This window comes from Nannobrachium achirus (genome assembly GCF_963921795.1).
Source record: "Nannobrachium achirus genome assembly, chromosome: 3".
NCBI classification, from domain to species: Eukaryota; Metazoa; Chordata; class Actinopteri; order Myctophiformes; family Myctophidae; genus Nannobrachium; species Nannobrachium achirus.
In genome coordinates this window covers 66,576,629-66,603,810 of record NC_137812.1, presented here as the reverse complement: position 1 = coordinate 66,603,810, position 27,182 = coordinate 66,576,629, and the positions used below count along the sequence as shown (strand labels likewise).

Sequence of the window (27,182 nt, the reverse complement as noted above, 5' to 3'; positions counted from 1 at the left end):
TCTTGAAGACCAGGCCTATTGCAAGGTGCTTTACTCTGTCCAGTGTAAAGTTATACGTTCCCATACTCCGGGGTTCTTCAACAGGGGGGGTCCGGGACCCCTAGGGGGTCCTCAGAGTTACTAAAGGGGGTCATCCAAATCTTTGTGTGATAGAAACTTTTTTCTCCTTTTTAACCACTTGAACCCTAGCATCCATATTCTGAGAACTTTGGCCAAAAATAGCAGATTTACAAGCTCACAATGCCTCGCTCTGCGAGGCGTTGTGAGCTTGTCGATTGGCTGTTTTTGGCAAAGAGGTTTGGTGTAAAGGGGAACTAAGGGACTAAGTACAGAGTGAAAGGTCAAGTTTATTAAGTATCAACGGTTCAGAGGTTTAAATATCTGAAAACACACCAACACTGATGACTGTGCTGTAAAACGATGAAACTATATGGAATCTATGAAAAGATTGTGTGTGTGTGTGTGTGTGTGTGTGTGTGTGTGTGTGTGTGTGTGTGTGTGTGTGTGTGTGTGTGTGTGTGGGGGGGGGGGGGGGGGTCCCTGCTTCATCTCTCTCTCAACTAAAGGGTCCTTGGCCTGAAAACGTTGAAGACCCCTGTCATACTCTGTTGTGAACAAAGTCCTCAACTCCAGTAGTCCCCAATTCAGTCATTATGCCAATTGATTCCTCCCCAGTACACAGTACATGTGTGTGTTGTCACTGACTCCCCTGCCAGCGAGGAGCCCCCACAGGGAGGACATAGAGCCCAACACTCCCTGCTGACAGATGCCACCCCAGCCTGTAGGAACACATGCAGTGACAAAAACGTATCACCCTCCCTCCCAATTGTGTTATAGACGCTCGACAAAGACGGATGCAACGGTGGGTTCAAACCAACCTCCGCAGTGGTGGGCAGGCACTTTACCGAAGCCCATTAGCTCTAGTACTTGAGTCAAAGTATAGATATTACATAGGCATATAGTTTTCAGAAGTACAAATTACACGGTATGTTTTCTTTTCGGTTAAGCGAGCATTTAAGATTTGTTTTGGGGCTTTTATGGCTTTATTGATAGAACAGTAGACTGACAGGGAATGGGGAGAGAGATGTGGAGTGACACACAGCAAAGGTCGTCGGGATTGGGATTCAAACCTGCGAGACGCTGTCAGGCATCAGAGTCTATGTGGTTAAATGTTGATCTTTGATTAACCCTTTAAGTGCCTATCCCGAACATGTTCGGGATATTCGGGATCAAAAACAATTTTTTATTTGCTATTTTACTTACCCCGAGCTGCTTGGAGCAACGTGGGTGGTCCCGGCTCGCCCAGCGCTCACCAACGAGAGACGCTAGATGCTCCGACGATTTATTCCATTGAAAATGGTTTAAAATAAAGTTTAGACCCCCCCCAATGTTCACCGAATGTTCATTGTAGGTGGCGCGACGTATTCCAGGGTGCCTATCCCGAACATGTCCGGGATATTTAATAAAATTAATTATTTTATCGGAGGCCTCAACGAAGCCCCGGTCTAGACGTCCATCCTTGGCCGGGACTTAGACTCGGCCATCCACGGGCCGTATTCGCGCTAACGGCCGAATCGCGCCGCCCACTCCAATAATAAATCACATCTTTAGACAGGATTTTCTCCGGATTGTGTCCCCAGACCCAAAGAGAAAGTTTTTTGCGGCTGAAATAGCTTTAGATCGGGCTTCTAAATGGGTTAGCATTTTGGCTACGTGTCAGCTAGCTTCCTCCTCTCGACACCCATAGCATTGACTGGAGTGAAAACACAAGCCAGTTGGGGGAGGGTCAACGAAAGCTATAAAGAAGGTCTATGGATAAATTTCTGGCACTCTAGCACCCCTTGTGGCCGGATGGCACTGTATGAGTTAAATATGCTATGATAACAGACACACTGGGTGAACTTGGATGAGCAAAGCTTGGTGCCATAGTTTTGTACTTTTTTGGTTTTCATGTGTCTAGGAGGTTGACAGTATTTCATTAGACCCCCTGGTGTGGTTGCTATATGAGCAATTATGTATCGCCTTTGTATTTTGGGTTTCTTCCTCGAGGCTGCCACCTTGTGGTTTAAAAGTGCCAATCCAAAAACACAGATAGAGTTACATCATATAATCATCCCCTCCTCTTTTGCCATTCACCCAACACTGTGGGTGTGGCTAACTTCAGCTGGGTTACCACCCATCATGACAACCAGGCATTCTTAATGAACTGGTAGGTGTGGCCACATAAAAACCTAATTTTAAATATTTCTGTACACTTTTTTGGGACAAAAAATCTTCCTCCTAGTATAATCATAATACCTGATAATCATGTTTTAGAGGGGGGGAAATCATGGAACCCCATCTTTAACTAAACATTCATACGACAAAATATGAGAGAAACAAAAAAGGCGGAAACTTTGACAATAGAGTGGAGGGAAATAAGTCAATCATTCCCAACATGGATGTTGTTGTTGTTTTTAACTATAATAGCTTTTCTGTTGGCAAGCAGCCATGTCTGGAAGTTCATTCCCACATGTATGAGTTGATCTAACCACTACACAGTTTGTTGTTATTCTTTTGTTTGTTGTTTTAATTGAGACAGTGTTTACATTATTCAACTTTACTATGGCATGTGCGGCCGCTTATCATGTGTGTTCACATATGTAAATCACAGACATCATTTATCGCTGACCATCACACAGTTAATGCATAATAATGCACAACATCTTGCCTTGGTGACACTGGCAAAAAGAACATATTACAGTTCCCAAACTGTAATAATATTAATAATACCGGTAATAACACAAATCTGCAAAGTAACTAATAAGTAAAACTGTCAAAGCATTGCAGTGGAGTAAACCTTTACCAGGGTAAAAGTTTGGTAGGTAAAGGTAGGTGTCATTATAGCCTGCATTACACAGAACCCGCAAAATGCATAACATCCATTTAGCCAACCACCACTCCAGTATGAATACTGTACACGTTGAGTGCCTCAACATTTTAGCAGTGAGGCATTCCAGCTGACAGACAGACACATAACGACGTTGTCGGGTGGAAACCTCTTATCTCTATAAGTTTCATATGTGTACTGTTTTTCGCGAAGTAAAGCCCTGCATCATCATCCAAGTCCGTCGCCCCAAAGTAGTGAAAACAGCAGATCTACAAGCACACAACGCCTCGCGATGCGAGGCGTTGTGTGCTTGTAGATCGGCTGTTTTCACTGGTTTCAATCATTTTTAAAATGATAAATGCAAAACTAACGGTTTTGGACATAAAAGGTTTTCACCCGACAACGACGATAAGTAGGGGCACTAATATGAACATAATAGGTTACGTATGCATGGCGATTGAAAGCGATTATGTGTGTGTGTGTGTGTGTGTGTGTGTGTGCGCGTGCGTGCGTGCGTGCGTTTCGTGTGTGTCCTCACTATGCGCCTTTCCGGCGCATAGTGCATTACCTCTAGCGCATTACCTATAGGCTAATGTTATTGTTAGAAGCACATTTTTCGTCTATTTTGCCGCGAATAAAGGCTGTCCTCTTCCAGAAAAGCATAGATTCAGAGAAAATGGGCTTCAAAGTTGGCCATCTGCATTGGATTACATTGAATAAAGAATAAAGAATCAGCTCACGGTAAGGACAGTGTTGCTTGCCGACAAAAAAAGCCGAACTAGTTTGGGATCAGCACTCCAAATTGCGTCGCTAGCCGACAAATAGAATAGAAGAGTTAAAGGTAGGATAAGTGATTTCACCTAGGTGCTGTAAACCAGGGGGCCAGCATCGTAAATCATCGTCCCCCCGACTTTTCAGTCAACCCACTGAATGATGACAATAAATGGAGCAAACCCGTTAGTTTATGCAGGACACGGGAGTCATCCCACCCCAGATGTAGTCAGCTGTCAGTCAGCTATGTTCTCATTCTTCATTCTCATATCTGCTGGTCATTATGTCACATGACTGCCATAGTCCAATCAACGCTCTCAATTCCAATCAACGCTCTCAATCAGTAGGGAAGGCTCCTGTAAATACGGCTTGCTTTCTCTACCTATGAATGGGCTACGAATGCGGAGCCCAACGCCAAGATTAACTGTATTCCATTTATGCAATAAACGGTTAAATCTACTTAACGACGTGAGCGTTCCTTACTAAACCTACTACCATCAACCCATTGAATGATGACAATGAAGCTACTGCGCCCGGCCCCGTTAGTAGGTCAGTATCGCAACTACTGCACCATTCAATGGTCTGAAAACACGTGAAAAAATCCCATTCAGTGCGCTGATAGCATTCGAAGCCGGTGTTAATAGTGACATTGGGATATTGGAGAATCAAGAGGTGCATGCATAGTCAAAGTGGCATTGAATGAGTGCTCCGGCAAGAGTCACAATGACATTCATAATCCATTTCTCTCCGTGAGTCATATCGTCTTCAAAGATCAGTTTGTTGGATGTTTCATTAACTTAACCTCATTCACTGGACAAACTCGAGTGGTGACTCAGCTATAAATAAGCTGCACTGATGAATGGAATCTCAGAATCACTCAGCTTTTTTAGACCCACACAGCTGTCTACTTGGCTTTCACCAGTGGTGGAATGCAATTACTCTACCTTCAGGGGTCTTCAACGTTTTCAGGCCAAGGACCCCTTAGTTTAGAGAGAGATGAAGCGGGGACCCCCACAACCATTTCATAGTTTCATTGTTAGACAGCACAATCATCAGTATATTTTGGATTCATGTCAATTTGTGTTTTGCAGATATTTATCCACTTGAACCGTCAATACTTAATAAACTTGACCTTTCACTCTGTACTTAGTCTGCTCTTTTTCCCCTCTACACCAAAGCTAAAAAATAGCAGATCTACAAGCTCACAATGCCGTAACGGTGTTGTGATCCTAATATCCTACAGATTTGGCCCTAAAATCACGCAAATAGCTACATAGTATGTCTACAATCATGTCATTAACATGGATCTGTCCCATCTGTAGGATTAGTGTCCAAAAATGTGTTTGAAAAAATCGGCCTGATGGTGGCGCTACACCATCAGGCCGATTTTTTCAAACACATTTTTGGACACTGCTCCTACAAATTTTGCCCTAAAATCACGCAAATCGGTACACACTTGCTCTACACTCATGTCATCAACATGGATCTGTCCCATATAGCGCCACCATCAGGCCGATTTTTTCAAACACATTTTTGGACACTAATCCTACAGATTTTGGCCTAAAATCACGCTGTGACCTGACGGTCGCTTATCTCCCGATTAGGGAGTCTTACTGGTGTATATATACTGATATTTTAAAGGTAGTTTTGGGGCTTTTCTGCATGTATTTATAGTGGAAAGTGGAGATGGACAGGAAACAGGGAGTGAGAACTGGGAGAGACATGCAGTGAAGATCGACGGGGACAGGACTCGAACCCGCGATGCACTGTCAGGCTACTAACACAAAACAAAAACAATCCCAGTACTTATTCCACACCTATACTGTACCTTTCACAAAGCGCTAGCAAAAAGACTTAAAAAAAAATGAAAAAAAGACCAGCGTCGAGAGACGCCCGCAGAGAAGAGACTGACGAGTTTCACTCAAACTCATCTGTCCTTGAGAAGCCATCATTTTCTATTTAATGTAACTTATTTCATCTTCCCGGGGATCTGGCGAGGCCGTGGGTGATTTTATCGGTTCATGTGGAGAGTTGCTGTAACACTAAAAATAAGTCATTGGCTCTTAAATCAAGCAGCTCTGCGATGGGGTCCTCCGTTGGAGCCGATCAATAGCCCGATGATGTCATTGTCTCACGAGCCCCGAGTGTCAATGGCTTCTGCTTTGATGAAAGACACGACGGGACCAATCCAGCCCTGTTCAGCCGATGGATTCCCTCACCAGCAGGGCAGTGTTCATTTTGACAGCAAATTGTCTTAGTCTTTGGACTAAATTACATTTAGTGTCACTTAGGGCTGTCATAATAATCGTCTAATCGCAATTATTTGACAATCATCATAATCGTTTCCATGTTGAGAAGGTTTTATATAGAATGTTTATATAGTTACAAACACTTTCAAAAGGTATTGGAAATAGCAGATCTACAAGCTCACAACGCGTCGCATCGCGACGCGTTGTGAGCTTGTAGATCGGCTATTTCCACTATCGATGTTCTTTTTAAAGTGTAAAGTTGTCAAATATGTCCTTAATTTCTTTGTATATTTAGGTTATGTGTCATATCTGCCATGTGCAATTTCAAAGCCTAAAAGCCAAACAGAAATGTAATTGTCAACGACAAATACACAATTAAATTGTTAATCGCAAGTATTTGAGGTACAATTAATCGTCATGTAAAATGTCATAATCGTGACAGACCTAGTGTCACTCATATTTTAGTCATCTGAAATTTTGTTTTATTTTTGTTTTGTTTTAGTCTACTAACTATCACAGATTTTAGTTGAATAAATCTACAGGTGATTTTGACGTCAAACATCTATTTTAACGGGCCTTGATGTCGTCGTAATGGCTGATTTCACACGCATGTTTTGCATGCTGAAAATAGCCGATCTACAAGCTCACAACAATTTCAGAGTGCAACACCCTAGCGCAAACCGAGCAGAAACTGTATTTTAGTTCTACTGGATCTCTTCTCCTCTAGTCCCTCCCTATAACATTTTAGTCTAGTTTTTTATTTTATTCACAAAAATTGTCAATAGATGTTGTCATAGTCATCAAAGGCTAGTTGCGAACGTCAGGTCGCAAGTTACTATGAAAAGCTCCACCAGCTGTCCGCCTGATAAATAAATAAATCAGGCTCTTCCATTTCAACGTGCTTCTAAAAACAATTTAACGGCTAGCAAGGGATGGGGGGGGGGGGGGCAAACAATCTATCTATTGATGTTGATTGGTTCATTTGAAGTGACAACAAGCATAATACAGTTGCTGTTGGGCAGAAACCTCACATCTCTATATTTCAACTTTTGCCCTATTTTTTTCATTCAAGAGTGTCACACAAAAGTGGCGAGTAGCAAATCTGCAAGATCACAACTCACGAGTTTGTGGATCTGTTTTAAAAAATATTAAATTAAAAATAAAAGTTTTGGACGTACAAGGTTTCCATCCGACAGTGACGAAAAAGCATTTTTATTCTTTCCATGTTTGTTTTTTGACTCATACCATGAAATTAGAATTGCTCCTTGATTGTACCCTCATGCCTCTCAAAACACATTAATACACACCCAACAACAACAGCTGCGACACGTTTGTCCACACCCTGAAATGCCAAATTGTAATAGCACAAAAATTTCACATTAGCACCTTGACCAACATTTAAATACGTCATTATTTTGTTTCAAAAAGTTTTTTTTTTTTTATTCAGCAGGCACAACTCATTTCTATGCAAATGTGGTTTAAGACATTATTGCCTCCGTCTGCCAGTTGTCTTGGACAAGAACCATTTCTCCAGAGGCAATAGGATTTCTATTATCTGTGTACTGTGTAAGAGACTGCATGGGTGGTGGACAGAAACTAAGCACGTTCACCTGAGTTGTTCAGATATAGTGAAGATTTGTGAAAATGTCAGATTTGCCTCCTTGGCCTAGTGGCAGCATGCACAATACCTTTGGTCCAGCGGTCCAGTGGTTTGCAAGATTAGCCCCAGACAGACACTGTCCGGGGCGGGAGGACGACTGAGTTACTAGGGCCGAAGGTGGAGGGGCCTGGAATTATTTTATACTTTAGCTATTGAAAAATAGCAGATATACAAGCTCATAGATCTGCTATTTTTGAAAAGTCGTGAAAATGTGTGCAAATCTTTGAATATATTTTGATAACATTTGTAACTAACATTTTGCTTCTGGGGGGGTTCCCTGGAACTAAATATTTTGATATGTGGGTCCGTGGCCATTCTGGCCAAATACATATCATTTTGGAGGTCCTCACATGAACATTTTGAGCACCACTGACAGAAACATAGGTTTTTCAAAAGACCTTAAAAGGATTTGAAATATTCAAAGACTTTTTTGCACACATTTTCACGACTTTTCAAAAATAGCAGGTCTACAAGCTCGCAGCGCGGCCCTCGGTGCCGCACTGTGAGCTTGTATATCTGCTATTTTTCAATACTTAAAGTACCTAGGGCCCACAATTTGGTGCGACACCCCTGCAATTACCCCTTGGCACAACCCCGCTACAGTACCTGTGCATTACGCACAAGGCAGCTAGCACTGTCCCTAAACAATATCTTATGGCCACACTACCCGCGGCCGACTCCTTTATTTGCACCTGGAGGTGCCTGTGGGTGTGTTGTTGCTATTCCCTAAAATTGTTATATTGGCCACACGTGTTTGGGAAAGCACATAGCAGATTTTAAAACCACCCGATATGCCAAATTAATTTGGTAGAGCGCGCCTGCAATGGGAATGTCGGGCCGGCGCACAACGGCACAACATTCAGAGGTCTCCTTCACTCCTAATTTCCTAGGCAATGTCGGACTGCCTCTTTGCTGGAGCGTAAGCTTGCACTGGGGATAACGGCTTGCGTAGCCTGGTTTTAAAGGCAATGGCATCTGGCACGGTGATGGGTTTTATTAACGCCCAAACCACACCTACAGTATGCATAATGTAAGGGGTGTCTTAGGCATGATTGTGGTCTCGGAAGACAGCAACTTTTGCATGGGAATGTGCCTTGCGCCATGATAAATCCCTAGTGGGTAGGTATAACCACTTCGACCTAAAATAGGGCCCTCAGACTCAAACACACGAGACTCACAGACTCTTTTCTAGACAGCTGGGCCCGACCATCATTTCGACCGGAGGGTTAGCGACTCACTCCACGGAGGTTAGGGTTAGGGTGAGGGTTAGAGTCGGGTGTCGAAAAGATGACATGTAGTAACAGCGACACACTCCCCTACAGCGCAACACGCTTGTAAAGAAAACAAACCAATACAACCACAACCAAAAAAACACTAAAATGTATTACAAAAAAAAATGTAAGTAGTTTATTTTTGAGGAGCTTACCTCCACAATGAACTCTCTGTGACACTGTTGAGGTTGAAGTCAAACAACTTGGTCAGCATCAGAATCACCTGCAAAAAACAAAACAAAAAAACAAGCTCTTAATTTGTCATTAAGAACAAAGGCCTTGTGACAAAACGCCTGGCTCATGCCGCCTCTACTGGAGCCACCGAGTCGAGGGGTTACTCATCCTTTTCGTGAGAGTGATAATAATAATAATACATCAGACTTGTATAGCACTTTTAAAGGTATCCAAAGTCGCTTAAATGATGAGCGAGAAAAGTATGAAGCTAGGGTTAAGAACAGCTGACGACAATGACAAAGCAAAAATGAAAAGCCCACCCCTCATTAGAAGCAGGAATTGTGTGGCGAGGGAAGGGGAGTGGAAATTACGAAACAAAAACATAATGATTGATGGACATTTCACTGTGTCATTGGAGCACTGAGACAAGTTGAAGCGGTACGCGCCGGACGTCCGATTGTGTCTTCACGTCGCTGCATGGCTTCCATTGAAAGTGGCTTGAAGCCAGTGTTGCCAGATGCCAGTGGTGGAAAAAGTTCTAAAATATTTAACTTAAGTGAAATGTAAACGTGCCATTTCAAGTGTTAAAAGAAATCTTTTGAAAATAGCAGATCCACAAGCTCACAATCCATCGCGATGTGACGCAACGTGAGCTTGTGAACTCCCATATATGGAGATCCATGCTCTGAGTATCTGACATCACAGAATCCCTTTCATGCCCATATATGGAGATCCCTGCTCCGAGTAGCTGACATCACAGAATCCCTGTTTTGCCCATATATGGAAATCCCTGCTCTGAGTAGCTGACATCACTGTGATGTCACCTGTTTTTATGCCCATATATGGAGATCCCTGCTCTGAGTATCTGACATCACTCTGATGTCAATGGTGATGTCACAGTGACAGGGGAACCACGGTGTCAGGCCTTATAGACAGAGATACGGTCAAGCTGTGACCGTTCACATACTAAACTGGGACCTACGGTCGCAATTAAGTATACGTACTTTCCTTAAATTTTAAAAAGACAAATCTGGTACTACATGTGTACACATTAATTAGGGATAGAGTTGTTTAGGGTTTAGGGGTTGGGGTTAAGGATGGGGTTGGTTAGGATTGGGGGTTAAGGTAAAGTTCGAGGGAGGTGCGCTCCTAGAAAAAAGGAAACCTTCAAAAAACCATCCATGTGTGCTCAGACCGCTATTATGAGGACGGCGGGTCTTTGGAAATAAAGCACGCCTCAGTGCAACACAATGCTACTCAAACATTCATTCCACCATCCTCGGTGGCTCTACTTGTCTCGTACTCATTACTAAATCATATCACAATGATTTTAAATACCGCTATCTGAATACACCTCGCACAGTTAGCAGCACCCACCAAAGATGCCCGGGTCCAGCAAAAGTAGGCCATCGTTGTGGTCGGGGTGGGAACCTTGTATGTCCAAAACCGTTCGTTTTGCATTTTAAAAATGATTTCAAATAGTGAAAATAGCTGATTTACAAGCACACAACGCAAGCACACAACGCCTCGCAGTGCGAGGCGTTGTGTGCTTGTAAATCAGCTATTTTCACTAGATTTGTGCGACAGTCTTGTATGATGAACGCAGGGCTTTACTTTACGAAAAAAGTACAAATTTGAAACTTGGAGATACAAGGTTTCTGCCCGACTGTGACGCCATGCAGCTGACATGGGGGGTGGGGAGGGGGACGACGACACAGAGGCAGCAGAATCACATTCCAGACACGAGCACAAAAGACCCGCGGAAGAATGGCAGCTCACCGTCTATTTACTTTGTGACTGGGTGGATGTTTGACATTGCAATCAAATTCCGTGGCAGAAATGAAGAGTAATATTCACACACATATTCTCTTTGTCTATTTTAACCACTCGTTGACCGCTCAAGTTGTTTTTCGACTTTGTTCGTTCCCTGCCGCGCTTTTCCGTTTTTCTTACCTTTTAAAAGTAGTAACAGCATATCTCATGTAAGATTGTGCACTTCCGTGCGCATGCCGCACCACGGCGACGCCGACAAAAGACTGCACGTTAAACCGTCAAACCGTTCCAAAGATATGAGCTAATTTAGTTAGCATGTTTTCACTTGGAGACTTTCCGCCAGACAGGAAACAGAGATATGGGCATTTTCCTGCAAAATTTTACATGGGAGTGAATGGAGATCTGTTTTTTATTTTATTTTATTTTATCACGCCTACTTCCTGTTTCCTGTTGTAATCCGGATCAGCAGATGTGCACCATCGCGATTATTAATTAAATGAAAGAAAAAAACTCGGCCTGGACCATAGGGAATGACTCGGGAAACTCGTCACGTGGCAATCAATGAGTTAAGGCCTGTTTTATAGCTGGTTGTATGGCAGTGCTGCATGAACATAGGGGCCATTTCCACTATTTCCACTATTATTTAAAACTTGCATACTGTGTATATCTAAACCAGAATGTTGCATGTATGACACTATGAGCTTGTACATCTGTATTTTGCCTATAGAGGGTATGCGCTAGGGGTGGGACGATATTGCTATCTCACGATACGATATCTATCACGATATTAGGCTCTCGACAACAATAATATCACGGTATTCGATATATTGCGATATTCGATATATTGCAAGAAATGTCATCAACGGTATATCACGATATTTGTAACTGAAAATGAAAAATAACCATAAAAGGCAAAACTCTGGAATTAAACATGTATTCCATTAATCTTACAAGATTATTTTATAAATTGGCTAATAAGTAAATGATCTTGCCTCCTCAAACAACAAACAATGCAACTTGGTTGGCCACAATGTGTCTGTCCAGCACAACAATAGGTAGACCTACTAACTAATCAATCCATAACTAAAAAGCATTTAGTGAAAATGTGGCCTAATTGTCAAGAAACACACAGCCTAAATTAGGATTGACGCATGTAAAAAATGTGCATGCATGCAAAGTGCCTCCCCTTGTCTTAACAGCGAAAACACTGATTGTGACCTTTAAAATAACCTCTAAAATAAGCTATATTGTGCAAAATACATTTGCAGGAGGAAAAATGATTTCTCAATAGTGAGAGTGCAAGTAACCAATTTGTTTCATGTTCTTATTGCTTTGATAATAATACAATAAAATACAATGAAGTTAAATCCATATCAGTGGTGAGGATGTATGAATAAATACAATAATATTAACGTGGGTGTGTATATTGTGCATTTGTGTATTGTAACGGTGGCTGCATGTGTACAGTACAGTAGCCTATGTGTGTGTCCACTGACTAAACACAAACAGACTTGTGTTGCTCAAATTAACTTGACCTTGTTGTAAATTGAAAATAAGATGCAATGTATCCTCCTCTCCATTCCTCCTCTCTGCCCCTCTGATGGTCAGAGAGCGCAGCTGACAGTCTGCGTCTGGACTCTGGTCTGAACAACAACCTAACTTTCACACTCTCTTCCTCACATGTGCATAATACTGCCACTCTAGTCTAATTTATCTCACTAGCGCCCCCGCTACAAACAGTGCAGGCGGCTGGCCGTATTGCACCATAGTACTGCACCATACAGTAGGTTAAATGGGAAAAGTCGATATTTGCCGGCAATTTATCGATAATTATCGCAGGAGGTAATACCGCGATATATCGATATTTCGTCCCAGGCCTAGCATGCGCATGCATAAAGCAAATCGAGTGGCAAAGTGAGTTTAACGTTGTTTAACGTTTGTTTGCCAAATGCACACTCTCACGCACCACTCACACACACACACACACACACACACACACACACACACACACACACACACACACACACACACACACACACACACACACACACACACACACACACACACAACCACAAAGAAACATGCACACAGTTGATATGTCAAAATCTAAAGTTGCTAAAGATATAATTGGTCCCTCACCTTCACCTTCATGCAAATATTCGGTACAGACAGCCCCAGGATGCACGCTGTGTAATAATAACAAACAGACATAATGTATTGTATGTGCCCTTGGCCTACAGCAGTATACAGAGTTCTGAGGAGAAAGCGATATAGTATGAGAGACAGACCCAGGCGTGTCGCACCAAATTCTGTGCCCCGGGTACAAGGATTCACTCCCATTTTGTGCTTTAACTATAGAAAAATAGCAGATATACAAGCTCCGCGCTGCGAGCTTGTAGATCTGCTATTTTTGAAACATCGTGAACATTTGTGCAATCTTTGAATATTTCCTTCGAGGGTTTTTGTTTAATTTAAAACCTATGTTTCTATGTCAGTGGTGCTCAAACCTTTTCATGTGAAGCACCCCCAAAATGATATGTATTTGGCCACAAACCCCCCATCCCAGGGACCCACCAGAAGCAAAATTTTAGTTACAAATGTTCACTTTAAAAAATACATATATTCAAAGATTTGCACACATTTTCACGACTTTTCAAAAATAGCAGATCAACAAGCTCGCAGTGCGGCACTCTGTGCTTGTATATTTGCTATTTTTCAATATAGCTAAAGTATAAAATAATTAAGGCCCCTCCACCTTGGGCCCTATAGTAACTCAGTCCCACTCCCCCCGCCCCCCTTGTGACGCCCCTGGACAGACCAGACAGAGAGACAAGATAAAGAGACAGTCAGAGAAACAGAGACAGAGACAGAGAGGGGTGCTGCTGCTGCTGCTAGTGCTGCTGCTTCGTGGTGCGAGTGTGAATGCATGCCTCCAGCTGGGCATCTAAATGGACCTGGTGGGTCATTAGCATGCGTGGGTCTAGTCCGGACATGTAAGGTTATTCATTCCCCAGGCTAATTCTTTCGGCACTGCAAAAACAAAACACACACACACACACAGGGGCGTCACACCAAATTCTGGGCCCTGGGTACAAGGATTCACTGCGGGCCCCCCATGAATGTTAACTATTGAAAAATAGCAGATATAAAAGCTCACAGCGCGGCACCGAGTGCCGCGCTGCGAGCTTGTATATCTGCTATTTTTGAAAAATCGTGAAAATGTGTGCAAGAAACCTATGTCAAGGACCCCCAAGATGATATGTATTTGGCCACGGACCCCGATCTCAAAATATTTCGTTCCAGGGACCCCCAGAAGCAAAGTTTTAGTTAGACATGTTCGCTTAAAAAATACATTATATTCAAAGATTTTCACACATTTTCACAACTTCTCAAAAATAGCAGATCTACAAGCTCGCAGCGCGGCACTCGGTGCCGCGCTGTGAGCTTGTATATCTGCTATTTTTCAATAGATAAAGTTATTAGGGCCCCTCCACCTTGGGCCCCAGTAACTCAGTCCCACTTTCCTACCCCTTGTGACGCCCCTGCACACACACACACACACACACAAACTGGGTTACTTCCTGAATCTCTCACCAAACTTTTTTGTTTCTGTAGCTGTTGTCTGTCTTTGATATTTTTTTCCACACCGCACCTCCTCCTAAACAACGGCCCGGAGGTTTCGCCAGCCAGTCAGCGCAGCCAGCCACAGGTCGGCCCCCAGTGCACCACATGTTCGGGTTTGTTGTGGGGACGGCGCATATGTTAGTGAATACTTAATGAGCCCCAGCCGCGCAACGCAATTCCTCCTTACCCAAGGTGCACCTGTTCCGCTTGTACTCTACAGGGGCCCCCCATGCTGGCGGAAACTGTTTCACAAAGTCACACGAGTCGCAGCAGTGACTCACCGGCAAACCTCGCTAGCAGCGCCGCGCGAACACAAGGAGACTCGGTTGGATGTTGCCCCGGAGACCAGCGTGGCACCTGACTTAAAGGCAAGCAGCAGCACATACAAATTGCATAGGCCGAGGTTGTTTATTTTACTTGTTGTACACTGCTGGATACATTCACTATGGATTTCAACCCGAGTGCATTTCAGGCATTTCTGCCTACACTGCATCATGTCACTTGAAGGCAGCACATGCAAGTTGCATAGACTGAGGTTGTTTGTAGGGCTGCAAGCAACTATTAATTAAAATAGACGGTCAACATTTTGTGAGATTGTAGGATTATTAGTTTAGTATGAGAAAAAGCACATCTCTGTCCGTGTAGCGTAGCCTGATTATGGATCCCACTGGGAAAGATGGATGGAAACGGCATAGAGCGCTCGTTTTCACCAGCGTCGGCAGGTTAGCTACTCACGTTAGCATTCACAGCCTTTTTTTTACTGAGGTTAGGTTTAGGGTTAGGTTTAGGGTTAGGTTTAGGGTTAGGTTTAGGGTTAGGGTTAGAGTTAGAGTTAAGGTGGTTGCACACTGCACTGCGTGTTTTCGTTGCGTTTTGGAAATCCGAAAGCCGTAGGCCAGGGAGAGAGAGAGGAAAGAGAGAGAGAGCAAGGGACTCAGTGCAACAGCTGCGAAAATCGGAAAAAATCAACACTGGTCCGAAAATAAATACGAAACCGGCGGCAGTGTGCAAACGTGATTGACATAACGTGAGGTTGATTTTTTTATTCACGCACTCCGAAAATCTCTCCGATATTCGGCCCGAAAAACGCAGCAGTGTGCAAAGACCTGTAGTGTTAAGAGTTAGGGTTAGGGTTAGAGTTAGGGTTAGAGTTAGAGTTAGAGTTAGAGTTAAGGATAGGTTTAGGTTTAGGTTTAGGTTTTGGTGCACCTCGCGCGGTCCAAGTGACTACAACGGAGCGCTCCCTACATCCGGTTCAGCCAATCACAAGCTTCAAAAATGAGTCCGGGGCGTGGTTATCCATCTTTCCCAGTGGGATCCATAATCACGCGTCCGTGTACCCTCAGTTTGATGCTCTGACATGACATCACGTTCTGACATCACTGTGATGTCAGGGGAACCACACTAACAGAATCCCTTTTATGCCCAGAGATCCCTGATGTCATCAAAACAGGACTTCATATGGGAATGCCCATGTATGGAGGCCACATCGGCCTCATACCACACTAACAGAATCCATATATGACCAAGACAAATGGCCAAGACAGCCCATATCTGTGTGGCTGGTTCTACAGACAGGGATCTCCATATAAGGGTTGCAACATATCGAACCGAATATCAAATACCGAACTGAAAGACCCTGCACTGAACTGAATGACCCTGTACCGAACAATACAATACAATACAATACCACTCCACATCCACATTCCCCTGGAGGTTGGGTACCGTATTGTTCAAAGTAAAAAAAAAAAGTTATAAAAATACATTTATAAATCAAGAACATTTCTGTTTATTTTTGTATTGAAAAAGTATCGAACCGTGACACCAAAATATCGAACCGAACCGTGAATTTTGAAAACCGTTGCACCCTTTATATATATATATATATAATATATATATATATATATATATATATATATACACACACACACACACACACACACACACGCGCACGCACGCGCACACACACACACACACACACACACACACACACACACACACACACACACACACACACGCACACACACACACACACGCGCACACACACACACACACACACACACCACACTTTATGTTCTTGCATATCTCAAAGTGTTATGCACACACATATATATATATTTTTATAATAGATTGAATGGTACACCCCTAGTATTTTTATGTACACTGGGGCACATCTACTGTATGCAGTTCAGTCGTGCCTACACAGTCGTGCCTACACAGCATTATCTCAGACGGCAATGTTTGAGATAAGGGTGTAGCGGTGCATAGCGCTATACTGTATTACATGAACTGAATACATTGTGTCACACGCAAGCATATAGGGTCAAAAGATAACTGTCAAAGTCACAGGGACTTATCCTTTGAAGTTCCATGCCGTTATATTGAGCTCTAACGTTACTGGATGAATTCAGGAGTAAGAACTGAGAGTGTTTGCTCGTTGGAGCGCAAGTCTCCGCCAGGACCGGTTGCCTACCCAGGACTCGCAAACTTTGGAATTCAGTCATAGCAAGTCCGAATGGAATATGAGAAATATGACTGATACATCTTGATCGAGATCCAGTATAGGCTACCAGTGTTTTAAAAAGGAGGTGGATTGTGCAATATTAACGCTCGTAGTAATGGTGAGGACATGAGGACTCCCTTGTAGTAATGGTGTTTGAGAACACAAGGGCAAGTTGAACAGCTAACCAAATAGGATTAATCACCAAGTTTCACACTTGCATAATTGTGAAACATAAAATCACCATTTCACATTTTTCCAAATAAGTGTGCAGCGCTAGGGTGGGTCTGAATGTGTTTGTATTGTCAGGGGTGTCGCAAAAAATTCTGTCGCACCCTGAGTAAAATGATTCACTGCGGGTCCCCATGAATGTTCTTCATAGGGGGAGGGGGTATAACCCATTTAGACTGGGAACGCATTATTGCACGTTATTTTGTGCTTTAACGATTGAAAAATAGCAGATATACGAGCTCACAGCGCACAGAGCTTGTAGATCTGCTATTTTTGAAAAATCTGAAAAAATTAATATTTCAAATCCTTCTAATGTTTTTTCTGAAAAACCTATGGACCCCCAACATTATATGTATTTGGCCACTAATGGCCACGGACCCCCACCTCAAAATGTTTAGTTCCAGGGACCACCCAGAAGCAAAATTTCAGTTACAAATGTTTGCTTAAAGTCAAAGAATACATATATTCACAGATTTGCACACATTTTCACGACTTTTCAAAAATAGCAGATCTACAAGCTCGCAGCGCTGTGAGCTTGTATATCTGCTATTTCTCAATATCTAAAGCAGTGTTTCTCAACCACTGTTCCTGGGGATTTTTGGTGTCCCTGAGAAGGGTCAATTGTGCACCTTGAAACTGTTTGAAAGCCAGTATTGTATTTATCATTTTAAAAATGATTTAAACTAGTGAAAACAGCCGATTCTCAAGCACAGCTTGTAGATCTGCTGTTTTCACTACTGTTGTGCGAGAGCCTTGTATGATGAAGCAGGGCTTTACTTTGCGAAGAAACATACAAATTTGAAACTTGGACATACAAGGTTTTTTCCCAGACAGTGACGATATTTACACCCCCGTATGCCCATGGATTCTTGGGACATGAAAAGTGTGTCCATGCAAAAAAATGGTTGAGAAACAATGATCTAAAGTATACCTCCACCTTGGGCCCTAGTAACTCAGTCCCACTTTCCCCCCCCCCCTTGTAACGCGATGCCCCTGTGTATAACTGTATTGTATTCAGGGTGAAAGGGGGACCGGCCCGCAGTAGCTCCTGAGGACCCTGGAGCGGTGACGTACGGTAGAAGCTTGGTGAATGAAGGACAGCGGCCAGGACCCTCTGTCTGCCACATATGGAGACTAATGTGGGTGGCCTTCAGAGGCTGTTCACGTCAGATGGGCTCCCGACTGGAAAGTGCATATGCTCAATCACTGGCCGTGCCAATTAGGTCTGTTGTTGGTTTTCTCCGACTGTAAGCATGCATGACCCGGTCAGAGAACATGACGTCAGCCCATCACGGCCAGCCAAGCAGGCCAGCTCATGAAGAGACACAGTAGTGTATAGCCAAGCGTATCGTTGCAGTAGCTGCAACTATAGATTTTTTTATATTCTATACATTAGTTTTTTCGATTAAGCGAGTAAACCGAGAAAGGTGTTTGTTTTTTATCACAGAATCTCCTCCTACGGATTCAATAAGCTCCGCGGCTGCACTAGAGGGCTGGTACTCGTAGGCGGGGAGTGGAGGGGGCTGCGCTGCAAGCTATGGGGAATTTTGATTCAAAGTGTTTTCAAATAGACCACATGACCTACTGTATCATACTATAATAATTTCGGGGCGTGACAGCGGACCTTTAACTAAAATACCCGGTCAACATTTTGTGAGATTGTAGGTTAACCACTTAAGCGTTGTTTTATATTTTGTAGAGATGTGCCGATTGATCGGTGAGTGATCATGATGGGCCGATAATGCCACAGTAACACAATGCTACAGTAACACAATGAATAGAAGAATTCATGGATTTCACGCTGTGATCTGGATTATCGGTATCGGCAGATACTGATTCCGTTGATCGGTGATCGGTATCGGCCTCAAAAATCACAATCGGAGCATCTCTAATATTTTGTTGCACAACTGTGTCGTGCAAATGTGTGAAAATATCAGCTTTACAAGCTCACACAAGTGTGCATGATTAACTCTACTACTGCCAGATTATTTATTTATTTATTGGGTCTGGTGCCATCAAAAAGCGGCTTACCTTTGCGACGTTATAGTAGATAGACAGACAGACATTTATTTATTTATTATTATTATTTTTTTTGATTGTGCAATAGTGCACTTTGGTCTGCCAGGCAGCAGAGGGCGGCGTCATGCAAGACTTAATGTGAATTTGCCTGTTATGTGTTGCCGTACATTCAGACCAGTCACTGGCCACAGAGCCTCACGGCCAGAGGAAATCAACAAGGAAGTGAATTGGTCTCCGTTGATGTTAACGCATAATGGATTTTTTACACCATCACCGCGGAAAATGTGTTTACAGTACACGGCCGCGCGACCCCTCATCAGCTTACAGTCATCAGACGAGGTAAACGAACGAGCGCCGTATTGGCGCGCCGCGATCTGAAAAATTGGGGCGAACAGGAACGTTCAAAGCAGAATAAGAGTTAAGAATATATCTGGCATAATAATATAAAATAGGACATTGTTGCGGCTGGTTTATTTTTAAAACCATTACATTGTGTAATTACTACGTGTTTAAAGAGGGCATTCAGATGCAAGTACAGTACTTCCCATTCCAGTGTTGTGAAAACTCAGCAGATTGTTTTAGGCTTTGCAAACACGATTTCTCAGCAGAGACCAGTGTTGCAATATCGGCGCTGCAAATGCAATTTTTAACTCAAGGCTCAGATCATTACAGTAATAACACTATGCACCCAAGTTTTGGGTGCTCAGGGCATATCCCCCCTCCCCCAGCGTTCTTCATTAACCCATTTTGGCCTGGGATTGTTGAATGCTTTGAAAAATAGCAGATATACATGCTCACAGCGCGGCACTCGAGCTTGTAGATCTTGTTATTTTTGAAAAAGTCGTGAAAATGTGTGCAAATCTTTGAATATATGTATTTTTAAGTGAACGTTTGTAACTCAAATATTTGCTTCTGGGGGGTCCCTGGAACTAAATATTTTGAGATGGGGGTCCGTGGCCAAATACATATCATTTTGAGGGTCCTTCACATGAAAAAGTTTGAGAACCACTGACATAGTATTCTCTCAAGAACAGACTAACTGAGTGTTAGTGAAACTTAACTTAAGTGAAAAGGACCTTTTCTTTGATGATGGCTAGCCAGATTGCTGACATAGAAACATAGGCTTTAAAAAAAAAAAAAAAAAAAACTTAGAAGGATTCAAAAGACACTTATAGAATCGGGTCAAAATTCAAATGTTCACGATTTAACACTCGGTGCCGCGCTGTGAGCTTGTATATCTGCTATTTTTTAATAGTTAAAGCATAAAATAATAATACGCAATAATACGTACCCGTTCTAAAGGGGTTAAAGCAGGCCCTTTTTGCCTGCTAGCAAACAGTGTTATCTCTTAGACTGTTGGGTAATTGTCCTTGGTTGGAGAGAGACAAAATATCATCATGAACCGAGATCCCCAAACATGCATATACAAACAACCATTATTATATCCTGGGGCGCAACGATGCAGAATAAACAAATATGAGACACGGCAATTCTGTGCATATCTGGACCTCGCTAATAAGGAATCGTGTTCGGATCACGTCCTGCAGGCTATTATCAACTATTTATTTTTCCTTACAAACATGTGAAATTACACTGATTACTGCTTGGGGATTTTTGCTTTAAATTAGCTTTAATGTTGTTGTTTTTTTTTTTTTTTATTAACATGGTACCCAGCATTTATACTAACACACCTGTATTACAGTGCTCGTTTTCCCCCCTTCTTCTTAGAAATGGAAATAGAAATTGTTATGCTCACTCCGTTATCACGATTACTATGCACTATCCCAGTGAATGATATTCAGAGCCTGTTGTGTCCAAGACCACCGATTACCAACGTTTTGACCGATATGTTGTCAACGCGCTGCACCGCAACACGACGCGTTGTGAGCTTCGGTGCTTGATACCACACTGAACTAAGCCTAAAAAGGCAATACTGGAGATGTAGCATACGGCATGGATTTCTACGCAGGGAGGGCAATTCTTTCAACATAATATGCTGCATTCAAGTTCAGGAATCGGGAGATAAGTGACCATCAGGTCGCATGTATGTTGAAACGCAACCTCATGGTGGCGCTAGAAGAGGGGCATGTGAGAAATCAGAGGTAACTGTGAGTTGCCATCCAAGGAGTGTGTGTGCAAAGTTTGGCATGAATAGGGGCAACGGTGTCGGAGACTGACTGACAGACAGCCGGTGGAGGTTTTCATAGTAACTTGCGACCTGACAGTCGCAACAAGGCAAATCTCTTGAATGCTGCCTTCAGGTATGGCATGGAAAGAAAGAGGGCATTTGGCATTTCTTTCACCATAGTAAAAACTGCATTCATGGTCTGGAGAGGGCACTTTTTACAGACGGATAAAAGGGCCGTGATGTCTATATGTGGACACGCCTGGACGGGTCTGGATCTGATAATACTCTCAGCGGTGGAAAAGGTGTGTCAAAAAAACACCCATATAATTATGCAAACAAGCTTCACCTGCTGAGACTCTCAAAGGGCCGTGCGACGCTGGCAGGCTCTCGGTGGCTCATTGAAGCAGGAATGCCTCTCTCTCTGTGGATTACCACATGCCATGTCTCCTTTTAGAGTTTCATGTGAAAAGTGAGACGTGCCGAGGAAGCAGGATTTGCACTTTACTTGCCGGGATTCTTGAATATCTTAAAATAATAATGTCTTCATCAGTATTGAGACGGATAAGGCTTATCAGAGTGTGACTCCCAGGAAAAAGGAATTTGAATAAAAATAATTATGCTGTCATATGCTAATGTTTGTGAGTGCCACTTTAACATGCAGACCAATTAGTATACAGTATAATTATAATATTATATTTATTATAGGCCTATATGTATAGTTTCATGCATAATTATTACCGGGTAATTAAACAGGTTTGGTTCAGTCATTGCATGCACGCAATCCATTCTCTTAAAGTACTCTAATCTAATTAAAAGCACTTAAACTCTATACTTAGTTGACCAGGGTCCACCCTGTTTTCACTCTACTGTACTTGCAAAAATAGCAGATCTACAAGCTCACTACGCATCGCTGAATGTTCGGTCATACAGGTTTTTCCGTGACAGAGGGACAAGAGAAATATCTACAGTATATTTTCCTTTGTTGTGATTGTATTGGACAGTTTACCAAACAATTGATTTTCTTTGCAAGTGACAGTTGCAAAATCTAGCTTCAATATTGAGGCGTCCTCCAGCTATGTCTGTTTGTAACTTGTGAATGTAGAAATGTTTTGTTTTTGTTGAAGGTATTGCAGGGCTGGGTTAAATGTGATATGGTATGTGATAATTTGGGGTAAAAGCTGTTTTGTTAAAAGTTTAAAACTCTACATACTGTAGTAATAGTAATCACTGCTACAGAGTACCTTTTCAGAAACAGAGGTCTTTCTGTCTCTTTAATAAAACTAGCCCTTACCCGTTCAAAGATATGAGCTCCGAAATTATGTGCAGTGTGTGGGTTATGGGATGTGCACTGTGCACACAGTATATGAGGGATGGAAAGTAACTTTAACTGGTGCTTGCATGATAATATGTAGGAGCATCAATGTAAGAAATACCCGTTTGGTTTAATGGCTACAGAGATACTGTGTACCGATCTGCATGATTTTTGGACAAAATCTGTAACAGGGCCAGACAACCCCACACACACACACACACACACACACACGCACACGCACACGCACACACACACACACACACACACACACACACACACACACACACACACACACACACACACACAGCTGGTTAAACATGTTGCCTCATGCTAGATGCAGAATAGATATGCCTCAAGCTAGATGCAGAATAGATAGTAGATACACCATAAAAATGCTAATATACAGCATATGACTTGTGAAAGTGACAAACGGGCTTCACAGTTATGTCAGGTGTGTTCATATGCTAATGGTGATGCGATTTCAGATCAATTGCTCCAGCCACTGAGGAGAAACGCTGTGACAGACAGACAGACAGACACTCACTCAGACAGACATTTGGAAAATTATATGTTTGATGACAAAACATTTCAGGTGGGTTGCCAATTTCAGAAGAGAGTTCCCATTCACCAGCTCCAATTTGATAATCTTTCAGTTCCAATTTGGGAAAGAGACCTCTGTCACTGAATAGCAATTAGCGTTCGTTACCATAATACTGTGGAGTACAGTAGTTACTGTAACACTTATTTTTAACAAAACAAAAAGAGAAAATAGAGGTCACATTGCGGCATGTTGAGCTTGTGTATCTGCTAACGTTGTACGCCACCATTGTACATAAACAATATAAGCAGCAGTTAATCGATTTAGTCACACTATTAGAACTTGTTGAAGTCTATTTGTTGATATATAAAACAGACATGAGCAGGATTAAGTTGGTTATTGGGTCTAAAAGTAAGTTATGAAGTATGAAATATTTTCAGTTAATTGCTCAGCCCTAGGGTGTTGCCTTTGGAGTGTAAGATACTCAATTCAATAGTTTGACCTTTAGTCCCAATGTTACTTCTGCTTTTCCTCTCGTTTCCTCTGCCGTGGGTGAATTTAACGCACATTTGCCAAGTACTTTAGGGGAAAGGTGCTACAGTGCGCAGTATAAATGCACCATTTGCCATTGATTTAACCAACTTAAAAACTTACAAAGTTAAAGAGATTTATTTGCACAAAACTTTATCTCAAATAATAACCTTCCCCGCCTCAAGACCACAAAGCAACTAAAGCATCATGAAAGACTGAAGCTAAACTTTAAGTGGATACTTAGTGGTTATTAGCATGAAACAAATGTTTGGTGATGTTTTTTAATGTACTGTACACTGATGTTTCCCTCATATTAATGGCATTACATAGCTGTGTAAGAATGATATACAGTAGCAGAGCTACCTGTTTCATTTCAGCTCAACCGTATACTCTTGCACCGTGTTATGAATTATGCATACAAACCTTTGTTTATGAAAGTGTGTGAATGTGTGTTGTGTGTGTGCATGCGTATATTACATCGTTGCTGTCTCGCAGAAACCATGTATCTCCATATTTAAACTTTTTATGTTTTATTTTTCCATGCATTGCCTTTTTTGTTTCAATACTTTTGATACATCATTGTACCAGAGTGTCACACAAAAGTAGCCAATTTAGCTGATCTACAAGCTCACAGCGCACAATGTGAGCTTGTAGATCGGCTATTTTTGAAAGATAGTGGAAGTGGAAAGTGACAGTTGTAAAGTCTGTCTGGGAGTTTTACACCACAACATCCACAATGGAAACAAGCCCACTTTTTGTGTTTTAGCAAAACCATTGACTGTATTATCTGTGCCGTTATGATTCGAACCTGCTAACAAAGTATTCAATCAATCATCAATATTTAACCAATGAAAAGAGCTTGTGACGACTACACAATAACTGCATCGGATCAATTGGAACACAGGTTCTTTGTTTCCCATTTCCTGAAGAGTATCGGTTTTGGACTTATCGACAATATCGTCACTGTCAGGCAGAAACCTTGTACTGTATCTCCAAGTTTCAGATTTGTATGTTTTTTTTGGTAAAGTAAAGCCCTGCTTCATCACACAAGACTGTCGCAAAAAACAAGTGAAAATAGCAGATCTACAAGCACACAACGCCTCGTGGTGCGAGGCATTTTGTGCTTGTAGATAGTCTGTTTTCACTGAACTAGTTTAAATCAATTTAAAATGATAAATGCGCTTTTCGATATACAAGGTTTCCACCCGGCAACAACGATATGCAAATGTTTCCGTGTTGCATGCGAGTGTTTTCGCTGCGTGTGCACACAGGCTGTCTGTTTGACTGCACACACTGCCGGGCGCGTTAAGTGTGCAGTGTTTGCAGTAGTACTTTAAGACATTTGGGCCTAGAATTATTGAATGCTTTAACTATTGAAAAATAGCAGATATACAAGCTCACAGCGCGGCACCGAGTGCCGCGCTGCGAGCTTGTAGATCTGCTATTTTTTTAAAGTCTTGAAAATGTGTGCAAATCTATGAATATATGTATTTTTAAAGCGAACGTTTGTAACTCAAATTTTGCTTCTGGGTGGTCCCTGGAACTAAATATTTTGAGATGGGGGTCTGAGGCCAAATATCATTTTGGGGGTCCTTCACATGAAAAAGTATGAGAACCACAGAAACAGAAACATATGTTTTTCAAGACACTTATAGAATCGGGTAAAAAAAAATCAAAAATAGCAGCTCTACAAGCTCACAGCGCGGCACCGAGTGCCGCGCTGCGAGCTTGTAGAGCTGCTATTTTTGAATAGTTAAAGCATGAAATAATAATACGCAATAGTGCATACCCGCTCTAACTGGCTTAAATGAGTGATGTGTCTGAAAATAATGTTTATTCAGGTAATAAATCACTGTTTAGTGCGTTGCCATAAGGGGGAAGATAACACTTGACACAATTATTGAAATGGAATTCATGGACACTCCCTCTGAACTGATAGCAGCTGGCAGGTAAGGGTTCTTCTGTACTGAATGGGAAAAGATGAGCAGTGACAACACACTTCTTTTAACTTCAAAAGTAGGTTAGGCATCTTTTAGCGATAGTAGATCTTTGCTTGAGAGAGTTGTGGTTACTTTCTTTTGATAATGTAAAACGCATACATGAATTTTAATAAAAGGTATCAATTTCCTTCCGTTATGGGACGTTGCTCGTACGCAGTAATACATAAAGTAATACATAAAACTTTGGAGTAAAGTGGCAAGCAGTAGAGTGAGGATTTGTGAAGTATGCAGTCATGGAAAGTATACGTACACTTACACTTTTAGTGGAGTAACATGTACAATACTGTACTTGCCAAGCTAAGATGCAGTCAAGTAGAAGTATTTTCTTTTAATGGAGATACTCACGCAAAATTACATCAAAATGTAAGTACAGTACATGAGTAAGTACAACAGCTTCAGTACTATTTACTTTGAAGATTATTTTTTTCTTTTTATACAAAACATGCATTAACCATTTAAGCCCTATTTTATGCTTAAGATATTACGCTCTACAAGCTCATATATGTGCTATTTTCTAAAACGTTTGACAAATAAAAACTACAAAATCTGTATATGTTGATACTAATACTTTTGAATACAGGCCTTTTACGTATATGGTATTTTTATATTGTGGTAATTGCTATTTTTACTAAACCACTTCAAACCTATATGGTTGACCAGAGTCCCTCAGTGCTCTATACCAGTGGTTTTCAACCTGTTGGTCACGACCCCCAAAATAATCCTATTTTAACTGGGGACCCCCCACCCTGACGAGCACTAAGAGGTGTGGCATTACATTTTGTATAACACGGTTCTATTGTGAAAATAACAGGCTATTTTCACAATTTCTGCCTCTAATATTTGACAATTTGGCCAATGTTTAATTTGTCATTTTAGAGGTATTAAAAAGTCCTTAAATTGTCACTTTAGAAATGTGCAGATCCCCTCTATACACTTAAACTTCATGTCGGTTTGTTTAGTGTTGAGTGGGAAAACAATGTTGCACATCAAGTTAATCATCTGGGGACCCCCCCCAAAATAATTTGGGGACCCGACCCACAGGTTAAGAACCACTGCTCTATACAAGTGTATTTTCAGTTTTCTGTTAGGGATAGCTGTCGGTGAAAATAGCCGAACGACAAGTTCACGAGCTTGTCTAGCTGCTATTTTCTGCCAAGGCTTTACCCACAATACGGATGCTGAGGTTTAAGGGGGGAAAAAAAAGGAAAAAACAAATCAAAGTACATGTGAGAAGTATGTGCGAACAGCGGAAGGCATTGAACAGCCCCAGAGCAACATGTATTGGTCCCCGAGCACGGTTGCCTACAGCAGAACCACAAGTCATAATAGAATAGAGATGAAATCCATGCATGAGGCAACAACAACAACACTACAGTACTACTGTAGATAAGCAGACCTTCAAAACCCCAGGACGATCATGGAGTTCATGTTATTATTTGTTTTTCCTTGCAGGCTGACTTCGAGATTACCAACCTTGCCATCACGAACAGCCTGATGAATGTATTTAATTTACCCAGTCGTTGCCCCACACA

At 42.0% G+C, this 27,182-nt stretch overlaps 1 protein-coding gene across 1 annotated transcript in view; it reads right to left on the bottom strand.

The window, feature by feature from the left end:
* sorcs1 (sortilin-related VPS10 domain containing receptor 1) overlaps positions 1-27,182 on the bottom strand; it is a gene marked incomplete at both ends in the record, with an annotated part of 457,912 nt that overhangs the window by 258,564 nt on the left and 172,166 nt on the right. The window contains 1 exon segment of the mRNA XM_080722749.1: positions 8,976-9,043. Within this exon segment, the coding sequence (XP_080578875.1) occupies positions 8,976-9,043 (68 nt within the window).